This window comes from Argentina silus, assembly GCF_951799395.1.
Source record: "Argentina silus genome assembly, chromosome: 4".
Lineage (NCBI taxonomy): Eukaryota > Metazoa > Chordata > Actinopteri > Argentiniformes > Argentinidae > Argentina > Argentina silus.
The window spans coordinates 5,127,745-5,139,917 of NC_139658.1; the positions used below are offsets into that span (position 1 = coordinate 5,127,745).

At 39.4% G+C, this 12,173-nt stretch overlaps 2 protein-coding genes across 2 annotated transcripts in view; one reads left to right on the forward strand and one right to left on the reverse strand.

Moving 5' to 3' along the window:
- Positions 1–1,993, reverse strand: part of cfap20dc (CFAP20 domain containing) — a gene marked incomplete at its 5' end in the record, with an annotated part of 30,846 nt that extends 28,853 nt beyond the window's left edge. The window contains 4 exons of the mRNA XM_083667631.1: positions 1,179–1,251; positions 1,520–1,613; positions 1,775–1,864; positions 1,973–1,993. Coding sequence (XP_083523757.1) covers positions 1,179–1,251; positions 1,520–1,613; positions 1,775–1,864; positions 1,973–1,993 — 278 coding nt within the window. The remainder of the gene's footprint in view (positions 1–1,178; positions 1,252–1,519; positions 1,614–1,774; positions 1,865–1,972) is intronic.
- A 314-nt stretch (positions 1,994–2,307) lies between these two features.
- The window catches only part of ca16b (carbonic anhydrase XVI b), a gene marked incomplete at its 5' end in the record, with an annotated part of 147,930 nt that continues 138,064 nt past the window's right edge, over positions 2,308–12,173 (forward strand). The window contains one exon of the mRNA XM_083667634.1: positions 2,308–2,512. Within this exon, the coding sequence (XP_083523760.1) occupies positions 2,308–2,512 (205 nt within the window). The remainder of the gene's footprint in view (positions 2,513–12,173) is intronic.

Here is a 12,173-nt window from a genome sequence, read left to right on the forward strand (position 1 = left end):
AAGAAAGTAAGGGGATGTTTATTATAACTTTATGCACCTCATTTCAAATTTGCTGATTGGATCTAATCTAACATAGGCCATTTTTTATGGATTCATATTTAGTTTTCAGTGCATCGTGTAGTGTCACACAAACTTTTTTTCTGTCCCTGGACCCGATTTTAATAATAATAAAAATAAAAAAATAAATAAAAAAATAAAATAAAAATAATAATAATAATAATAATAATAATATAATTTATGATAATAACTTTGTTTATATAGCACTCATCTGTTCATTCCCTTACTTAATGTCAGGTCCTATCAAACACATTGCTTTAGTTTAGACCATCACTGTGGGCTAGACAAATGATTACAGCATTATCCAAGACTAATTTACAGTAATTAAAAGGAGAGACACTTTGGGTGGAGCTTGCACAGTAGAAGAGGGAGAGAGAGAGAGAGAGAGAGAGAGAGAGGGAGAGAGAGAGACAGAGAGAGACCTGGCATGCGTGCCTGTGTGTATTAAAAGGTAATTAATGTATTTTTCGTCCAATAAAACTCTCACTGTTTTTCTGTGTAATTAGTGGCTGTACACAGAGGGTCAACTCATCTTTGGAGGGAATAAATGAGATGAGGTGCAGTTAGATTATCAATGACAAGAGCAACTGTATTCAAAATGGACTACAGGATGTGTGGTCACGGTTCTTTTGATGTGATGCAACACTACCTGTAGCTAGCTAAACCTTCCTTCTGTGAAATGTACTTGTTTCACCTCCTGGTTACATAGAGGAGAGACTTTGGGTCCTTTGCTCACCTGTCACCCTGCAGAGTGATTATTTGGCTGAGACAGCTTGTGTTTGATCACATACTGTAGGTCCAAACAATAATTTGATTACCTTATACTAATCACTTAAACTCCCAGCTGTGATTTCCTAGCAAAACGTGCATGCAGTAACGATAGTACAAGGCCACCATAATGTGCTCATCTGCACGTTGATACGTGCATGCACACGCTTACTAACTACTACCATGTACAGGCGAAAGTATCCTATAAGTGACTGGTATAAGTGACTGGCCTGGTTATTTGGGCAGTGATCTGATTAGGCATGTGTAATCAGTCCTCCCAAAGCTCCATCACTGAGTGCATGGCCACTCACACTAAACATATTACTACAACCTTGTCTTCTTATAATACTTACAGAAGCTCTGTAGAAAAGTCTTTACTTGGAGGAACATTCACCTGGAGGACTAAGAATCTCTGGACTAGCCCAACTGGAAAACAAACATTTATTCAACATGCATTAGTGGCAGAATCTGACCTCATAGTTTGTCTCATTAAAATATTATTCATCTATTCCATATAACCATGGCTATTCAAATAATAATAATAATAATAATAATAATAATAATAACAATAAGAATAACAATAATAATACCTGTATTTGTATAGCGCTTTTCTAAACACAGTTACAAAGTGCAAATGTTTGCCGACCTCAAACCTGATATACATCTTTACAACAGGGTGTAGTTCGAGACTTACGGGCTGATTTTCCATCCTTTGGCATCTGCATTTTAATAGTTTGGCTGCTACCATCCAGACAGTACACAAAGCCTTTGACCTCTTTTGAAAACTCCTTCAAGAAATAGGCTTATAATTAGGTTCCTCTCATAGAAAACACAACATATATGGTAAAACAATTAGATAGAAAGGGTGGGTGTCATTAGACCTACTCCAACAGATTGACTGCGATGTCAAAGAACATTTTAACCTAAATGTATAAGGAAGGCTACTCACTTTACGTATAGCTGTTTGCCCTCCACAAAGTTTCCATTTTGCCACAGGATCTTTTCCCTGTGCACTGAAGATCTCAACCACAGCTCCACCCTTTGAGAAATATGAGATTGTGTTTTAGGCCTATTTAGAAGAAGAACAAAAAGGCTCATGTGCTTGAGCACGTTTGTTGGAGGAGTCATGTGTAAACTGATGATTTACCTGATAATCATTCTTAAACATGTTTCAGTCTTGAAGCAAATGCAATCGGAAGTACAAGTATGCCAATCATTCAGTCAATTTCATGAGTTGGCCTATAGTCTGCTCTATGGCATATAAGTCACAACAAATAGCTAACTGCAGTTATATTGTCACAGTTCCTTATTGCCACACTTCATCATACAACAACTAACACCGTAACGACCACATCCATTATCGATATAGCCTACTCCACAAATAGTCTACTAAAAAGGCAATATTCTATAAAATGCAATCTACTGTAGATAGGGTGTTGCTACTTGTAGCGCTAGTTATTCAGGTAGGGTAAGGGTGTCTCCATGGTGACAGGACGCTACATTGCAACACGTGGCTTCACCGCAACATCGCCCTTACGCTGCTCTGAGATCAGCGTTTATAGCCCAGTCTTGTCACAAGTTCCCACAAACCTGAGCTTGCACCACATCACCCGCAATGAAGATGGGCAGAGATGGCAGTGGAAAACATACCACACAGACCACCACCACACGCCACCCTCTGGAAAAAGTAAACCTGATTTGTACAATTGACTGCATTTGTGCCGTAGACATGCATGCATCCATGGCAAAATAGGCTACAAAAATTAAATTAAATAATAACGAACAAGACCCACTCTGCAAAATACTTAAGTGAGTGGTTCTGTTTCGTTATGATTTCTGTATGTGACCTAGCCTAGTATGCATGGATGAAGAGAATAAACATAAAATTACATATTTGATCTCTTGTGGGACCAAATTCCATTTAGGGACATTTCCGTGATCCATATCAGCTCCAAAATCCAATTTACACTAATTTGCTGTTGCCATCATCATTATTATTGAAATACATGTAAATACAGAAACACCATCTGCCTCAGCAAAACCTTGTTTTGTGTAAACAAGGCTCACTTTCCTTTCCGACTGATCACTGAAGCAAACCAAATCGAATGCCATTGTAATATGGAAGAGCTAATCTTTCATAAGGGAAGTTTAATAACCCTTGTTCATTTAGTCAAATTAACATAGGGCCTACAGTATATCAAGTGTCAGCAATTGATGCACAACAACATCCTCCTATGTTGAAAATACCATATTGGACATATGGTTGGCATATGGTAATATGTTGAGTGAGTGCCTCAAAACTGACATCATTACACAATGCTGCTGTGCAACGTGAGTAATAACACACTGTATGTCTCAAATCTTCACATGAGAAACATCTGCTGCCACCTGGCCTACCACACAATCAATGAACACGAACAATCAAGAAATAACACACAGTTTCATGCCTTACAGTATTTATTGATGCATACTGTATACAGTATATAGATAGGTGTAAGCAAAGATAGTTTTCCTAAGCCTGACGTCCTCCAAAAGGGCGATATGTAATGTATAGCCTGTGTTAGGCAGGGGATGAAATTTGACTTTGAGGAGGGTATTGTTTTGTTATTAGATTAAGCTCCAAGAGTATTGGGCAGTATCCGTGAAATGTGTTCATTAGGCATGCGTCAGGTAGTGTAGTGTGCTTCAGCAAGCCCCCCTCACACCCTGCACTGAATTAAATTCCTAAATGACCTTTCAGGATTACAGAGTAGCGTGAGCCAAATTAAATGATTTCTGTTTGGCACTAATGAGAACAAAGTATGTGTCTCTCTTTGATTAATGAATTGTTCACACTCAGTGGGGCGGAGATCATAAAGAAGTAATTGCAGTTATCCTGCTAACTTGAGTAAATCATGTCAAGCATGGAGGTTACATCTTAGCAGCTAATAAAAGTGTGCCTTGCCGTGTTGTGTTGGGGATTATGGGGAGATGGCAGGTTGCTCATTGAGTGCAGACTCCCTCACCTGTTGCTGGTTGGAATGACAGACCATGTCACCTGAGATCATACACACATGAATGCACACTCACACACACACACACACAGAAACACAGACACACACACACACACACACACAGACACACACACACACACACACACACACACACACACACACACACACACACACACACACACACACACACACACACACACACACAGACACACACACACACACACACACACACACACACACTCACGCACACCTCTTACTCTACGAAGAGAGCAAGTTGTCTTTACATGTCCATTTTGATACCATTATGTTCTGAGGACACATTGAGGCTGTAACTACTCTTACTCTTTGACAGTCATGTAGAACACATTCCTCCAAACACACAGCCACTCAGATAGAGTGGTCCTCTGTGGCTCAGTTGGTAGAGCATGGCGCTAACAACGATTAGGTTGTGGGTTTGATTCCCGCTGGGACCATATATACTGAAATGTATGCACTCACTGCAATGTAAGTCGCTTTGGTTAAAAGCATCAGCTAAATGGCATATATTATTATATTATACTAGATAGAGCATATGGGCAATGTGATCTCTGCATAGTACAGGCAGGGCATGGTGTTTTTCATAATATCAAAGCTTTACATACAGTACGTACATGTCACAAGTTGTAATAAATGTCACTTGTTGTACAGGTTCAGATCACAAGACCACATCAACATCACACAGGACACAGAGGTAAGTACCAAAAATAACTATGTATTTTCTCTCTTCTTTCACAGTTATACAAGTTACTGGACAGAAATAGAAAAAGCCTACGCATTACAAACAATTCAACAATTCATTAAGACTAAAGATACCATTACAGGCTGTGTAGATCAGTAATTCACTGTCCAATCTGATACTACTGAATAATCCAATCCAGGCGTTTTCCTTTCAATGACATAAAAAGCCACAGTCTGCAGACTGATCCGATGACTGTGCGCCATAGTAGTATAATAGCTTTGGTTTAATCTTGGTACCGGCACTATATGCAGGATTGTGCCCTCTTTTCACTGCAATAAGAATTGCATTGACAATTCACAATAGTGTCTCCTCCTCTCTCCCTTCCCTTGCTCAATGCTAACTACTAAGTCAATAACTAAGTCATTATTTAGTTTGGAAATGTTCGAGGAAACATGAACACGGAAATGAGCCAACCATTTGCTAAACCCGAAGTTTCAAACAAATCCCCTCATTCCCCAAACAAAATTCTTAAAGTCTGTAATGCCAAAAAGGACATTTACTAGGAAAAATCATCGGATTTTATGTTACAAACTTATTTGCACACAAAGGCTTCCGTTGCTTGGGTCGGCTTCCAGCACTGGCAAATGCTTGGGGCTCCCAGGCAGTAGAGCAGGTAGCCAATGAGCCACACACACACAAGTCACAGGATACATGCCCAGTAAGTGGTAGACGCCCAGAAATGTCCCGAACATTTTGGAAAAGGAAATTCAGGCAGCACTCTTGGCAAGTGCACCCACCGTCACAGGCCAATGCATCACAAGTAATGATTCAGCATGGTTATTTAGTTACATTTTGAAGGGGAAAAAGCTATATGTGCACCTTTAAAGTGTTTTTAATTGAGTTGTCAACTCTATGATTTCTATGATTTGCTATTTACCAAAGAATGATGATTTCACTGTCTGTATGTTAAAATATTGGTTTTTATGTCTGAATGTTTGTAATAATTGCTAGAGCAGCGTATGGCAGAGACCAGCAGGCTGTGGCAGCCACTACTACATATCAACCAATAAGCACAGGATGTTGAGTCAGATCACTGCACAGTATATTACCAACAACAAGGGCAAAATAATGCTGATTGTTTCAGTTTGTACACAGCACCTTGCTGGGGAGTGGAAGAGAAGAGAGGGGTCAGGGAGGTTACTGAGTGGAATGAGTTTTGTGAAAAACAATCTGCAGGGAGTGACCGGAAGATGATCAGGTCATACAAATGGGTTTATATTCAAGATGTGTTTCACTTGATCACAAGCTTGTGATTCCTTAGATATTTGCACATTGAGCAGTTGCTGCAATTAGATTGTGAGCCTGACCTCCTCCCCAGCAGAAATTGAGGGTCTTAGCTAGGGACAACCATGTCCCAAAGAAATCCTAAAACGGCAGGTTTTCAACTTGCTTGGGATAAAATAGAGGCCCAAAATAGGTAGGAATGTATTAGCACTTGTGACTTATAAAGTGTAGCACAGTCCATTTTTCACACTCTAGCTTTGGCTGCCCAATCCACTAAGTGTTTGAAGCTCTTACCTGAAACAGAGTTCACTGTTCTTTTTATAGAGATGAAAAAGACCATGTATTTCTATCAGGTGATTTGTAGGCCAGGCCAATTCTGAGATCCTTGCCACAGCACCAGATCACTCTGATTACTTCCCCCAGACACACTCATCAATCGCCCCTGCCCTGCTCCTTATCCCTGTTTGTCTCTGAGCAAAACTCACCAATCTGCTTGGTTTAACAACACAAGTTCAATTACTGCTATGGAACATGGTAAAACCGTCAGTCTCTAATGATTGACAGCTCCAGTATTGATTTGAGGATTCTCTGTGAAAAGTAAAAGCTTTCTTCTGACACCATCCATTATCAGAAAGGTCATGATAAAGACATCACAAGGCTCAACAGTAATCCGAGGAGACTGGTGTATTCATTTTTCTACTCTTAATTCACAGTAATCTACATAGATTGGTGTGGCTTCTCAGGGGTGTCTCTGTGGGTGTTTTGTTCATTAATCTGAAAGCCTGAGACCTCAGAGAGAACCAGAGAATGAGGGCAGTAGATTCAGCACCACTTTCACCCTGGCTTGCTGCTGCATGGGCATTTGTAGAAATCTGTCTTTCAGTTATGTCTTCGTTTAGATCGAACTGCTAATAAACTGTAAATTATTCTCTGTCAAAGATGCAAACCTTGTCTTCAGTGCAGATAGGAAAGTTGACTTAATTTGGAGGTGGTCTCTCCATCGAGAAATTAATCAACTTTCCCCCTCATGACAGAGATGTTCCTTTTCATTTGCTATGCAGCCTCCCACTTATGTTACAGAAGCTGTGACAGCCCCTGACTCATAATTATCTTTCCTCCTCACTTTGTTTTCATACAGTGCCTCCTGCCCTCTGGTAAGTAGCTCCATTTGCAGCTTGCAGCCTCCCCACTGCAGGATGTTATTCAGCACTGCAAATGACAGGAAATACTGAATATGGAAGAAATCTATTTTGTTCATTTTATAAAACACTTTTCAATGAAACACTAATGAATATAGTCACTCTGCATATGTAGAGTGTGCATATGCATGAAGCAAATACATGGGAGATACAGTACATACTGTATTTATTTGTATTACTATTGATCCCTAGGTATCTCTGAATAGTACCAATAGAGAAAACACAGTCCACTTATTGAGAGATTTCCAGGGCTCAAAAATTAAAGTCCAAAACCAGTCAATCAGAATAAGAGGGACCTTGGGTTTACTAGATGTAGGCTACTGTAGAATAAAAGGAGGTCATTTACTAATGAATTTGGTACCTTAGTGAAACAGATTCTCATCTCTAAATAAAGCCACCTGTGCTAGAGTGTCATAGAATATCTCAGGGTTTGGTAATTATAACCAGGAGTTCAGCTCAGTGGCTGTGCAGAATTAATTTACTCTACAGGCAGGGGACCTAAGTGTTTTTGACAAGACACCTGTGGAGTCATTGGGAATAGATGTTTTGACTGCATGCTTACGGTAACTTACCTACGCTTTCTAAATAGTATTATGACGTATTGTACCTTTAACTAATATCCATAATGCATACAGTACATTATACATCTATGATCACAACATAAATGTGTCATAAACAGCTACACATATCATTATAAAAGTGTAATGAATACATTGAAGTAATATAGAAGGATTAAAAGGAGCCCTATCAAATGTGATATATCTTTCTCACTATTTAATTAATACATTACAGAGATATTATAAGAGAAAGGTTGTGGTGAGTCCCATGTAAGACACCCATGTAATGTGCTAAATGCCATAAATGTAAATGTAATGTAAATGTAATATGTCATTAATATTCCTTTTGAGTAGTGTTCATAATTTCATCCATAACTCTGGAGACATAAGACTGGACAAACTAATAATGGACCATACACATTGAACCAATGGCCCACCCATGTCACATGTGGAGAACAAAACAACATGTTTTGTTGGGAAGATTGTGCCAGATGAAAAGACAGCCAAGTTTCCTTTTAGGCTGTCCAGGCCTTTATAGTGGCTGGTAGCTAATTCTGTCCCTTTAAGGGTTAATGTCTTTATCCATTTACAGATGTGACCCAGATGTGTCTGGGGATATCAAGGAGAAAGGAACTTTAAGGGTGATAGAACAGACACTTAGCCTCTTAGCCATTCCCACTCTCAAATGAACTTTAAAACCAGTCACTGAAAAATCTGACACACTTCCCATTCCCCTTGTATGGTAATTCTCAGTGTGTGCTTCCCATTAGATGTCAGACAAGTTCCAAGTCAAATTAAAGTGAAAGCAAATCGTTGGCTATTTAAGACAGTACCAGCACAGGGCAGAGGTCTGGGTCAGAGACGCAGCCCTTTTGAAGTGTCAGATAAATTAGGGCGTGTGAGGGAATGTGAGAGGGGGCTTTGTAATGAGATGAGAAATGAGCCTCTCTGATTAATCCAGCTTCTGTTTCTATTTGAGGTCAAAAGTATAGCCTTGTGGAATAGCAAAAGGAGGTCAGATCAGCATTTCTCGCAACAGGACATGAAAAGTTACATTTTATACATGAAATGTCTCTGTTGGCTGACTGCTTCAGGTTGCCATGACATTTTGTTGTTGTGAACTTTTGAGAGTATGATATGGCAGATTGATGAATATAAAAGGTGTATCCTCATTGTTATGGGTTACAAGTGTGTCATCATCTATTCTGTATCAACCAGGGTTGCTTAGAGCTTGTTCTACTACATTGGCAAAGAACAGTTTTAGCTTTTAGTTTCAGAGTGGGCTACTATAGAATTCCTGTTTTCATTTAGCTTTATGTACTGTAGGCCCAACATGCAATCCCTGTTCATTTTATCTATTGTAACAGTTGAACAAATTAACAAATTTGGTCATGGCGTTGGCATGACACACTTCTCCAAATTAATTATCTATAATTCAGCTTGACATGTAATTCTCTGGTTGCCTAGGAGGGAAATTGTTGCATACAAGATTTTCTTTTGCCTGTCTGACCTTCATTTTTCGTTGCCCCAGGCAACCCGTGGTGTCATGTTTGTGCACACACTGTACTTTAATACAATTGTTTATACATTGGAGTTGCTTCCAATATCAGCTCAACACAGTTTGCATGAATTTGAAATAATTATTTGAGCTACTTTGTACAAAACAACGCTTACAACGCTTTATACCTGATCAGCTCTTAGACTCAAACACCTCGGGGCAGTTTCGCAGACATTGATTAAGCCTCGTTCTTGTTTAAACAGTACTTTCAATGGAGAATCCCTATTGGAAATGTGTTTTAGTCTTGGACTAGACTTAATCTGTGTCCAGGAAACCAGCCTTTCATGTGCACATACAGATGCAACAAATCACAGGACGGGCTCTCTCCTGACCACCACAATGACCCCCCCCCCCTAGTGATGGAATGGTGGATGTATCAAAGGACCTCCACACACCAGAATAGGAGCATTTCATCTTCAATATGAAGGTGGAATAAAAGCTAACGCACCTGAGAAAAAAAAGGTTGCGCAGCTACAGTGCATTATTTGTTTCCCCTCATCAATCTACACACAATGCCCCATAATGACAAAGCCAAAACAGGTTTTTAGAAATGTTTGATAATTTATTAAAAATAAAAAACTGAAATATCACATTTACGTACATTTAAGTATTCAGACCCTTTACTTAATACTTTGTTGAAGCACCTTTGGCAGCGATTACAGCCTCAAGTCTTCTTGGGTATGATGCTACAAACTTGGCACACCTGTATTTGGGGAGTTTCTCCCATTCTTCTCTGCGAATCCTCTCAAGCTCTGTCAGGTTGGATGGGAAGCGTTGGTGCACAGCTATTTTCAGGTCTCTTCAAGTCCGGGCTCTGGCTGGGCCACTCAAGGACATTCAGAGACTTGTCACGAAGCCACTCCTGCATTGTCTTGGCTGTGTGCTTAGGGTCGTTGTCCTGTTGGAAGGTGCTGGCATCACCATGCTTCACTTTAGGGATGGTATTGGCTAGGTGATGAGCGGTGCCTGGTTTTCTCCAGCTTGGCATTCAGGCCAAAGAGTTCAATCTTGGTTTCATCAGACCAGAGAATCTTGTTTCTCAACAATAGGCAACTAGAAAGGCTTGTGTAAAGTAGATCAAGGAACAGAGAAGAGCTTTTGTTAGAAGAATCAATATCAGTAAACACGGGACCGAAAAGGGCTGTAGGCAGAGCAAATAACATGTACCTCCCACAAAGGCAAACTTAAGGCTTGGCAATCAATGACTTGGGCATTGTTCACAGGAATGTAGGCTAAGTGTTCAAAGTCAATAAGCGTTGTTACCATGAACATGAGCAATTGTGAGAAAGAGTATGCTTCACCACCCAAAGGTACATTACTTTTGTTGCATACTCTGCCAAATCTATGTGAAATCATTATCATTTTTGGTCAATTCTCATTATCACAAGAAGATCTAGTTCAAAACATTGTGCATGTGTGGTTCAACAGATTCACTGATCTTTTATTAATTTGTATGCTGAAGATGAAGTTCATTGTTATGGACAGCAAAAAAAAATCCCATCATGTTTGTTATCAGATGAGTGTAGTGTGTATTTGTGGCATCTAACATGCCACCAATAGGTGGAGCAAGTAGGTTGCACTAATTAATACAAGACATTTGATTCCCCAAGATGTCTTCAAACACAAGGATGCTAAATGTTGCATGTAGAATCTGGAGACTGCACTAAAACATTCAGGGCTTGTCATCTCTCAATCCTTTGCGCTTCCCTTCTTGAGTTTCTTTTGACTTCCTTTGAAAATTACAAATTAATGATAGACGTATGATCAAACATGTTCTGGGTGTACGAGCTCTGCATGCTGGTTTGTTGTATATGCTTTGTGAGGGTCTCATGCTGGGCTGTGTTTTGTTCTAATGATGCTGCCTACCCCAATCAGTATCAAGCCATTGCTGGTTATTGCTTAAATTGTCAACCTTTCCTTTTGCAGGAATATATATTATATTATAATCTATATATAATCATCCTTATGAGGAGACAGTTTGAGTGTAAAGCCATGGTTGTTGCTTATACTGTTCTTGATAGACATGTCAACAATTGTTCTCCTTTCCCCCCCACTGATTTTGAATGGAAGAATAGCAAACCTCTAGTCTCCGGATGAATTTTCTTTAAATTTCACAGTGAATATGTGTCTCACTGACTTTTTACAATCGAGGTGTATAGTTTGATGTAGTGATAGTTTGAGGAGTGTCAATTTCATCATTTCCTTTAGAAGATGAAAACGCCTATAGAACTGGTAATCCTAAAGGTCATGAATGGAAGCATACTAGACATGCCTGTACATTCTCAACCCTAAATACTACAAACCCTCTGAGTATGTCATCTAAGCTGTTTCTCTGATATATTCTGTGACATGCACTACAGCACTCTGCCATCTTGAAAATATGTCTACGGTGTTGCATATGCTTTCAAAAGTAAAAGCAAAAACACAACCTACTTGAGGATTGCAAAACTCACCAAATCTTAGTCCTCGCAAAACAATGGAGACAATGGGTTTTGTGTATTTGTCTTTGTGAACCTATTCATAGTGATGAAAAGACTGAATACTGAGAAAATAGGAACAGGGACGTCAAAGTTTATGGCATGAAAGGATGTCCTCAACAAACACATTCCCTGCAGAGTCAGAGGCTTGAGTGGGCAGATTTGGCTTGCCATGTGTCTCCTTTGTTCCACATCTACAAATAATTGAGACCACCTTGTGGTTTAATCAAATGTTTGCAAACACATAAATAAGCAATAAGCAATATAGCCCATCTTCTGGATGTACAGCTCTCCCACAGTACCTAATTAAAAAGGATTCTTTTTGATATCCTAATAAACACAGTGACAATGACACAACGCAGAAATGTTGCATTTCAAAAGAAGGCAGGGCTTAAATAATAGGGCTTTTTTATTAATTGTTTTGTTCAACAGTTAATGTGTGCTATATTATGTGAATTATTCGTGTTCCTTATAAGAACATTTCAATGCAGACTTTTCTCTGTGCTACAACCTTGACAGACTTTCATGGTTCATGGTCTGCTATGGGGCAGTTGAAAGATGG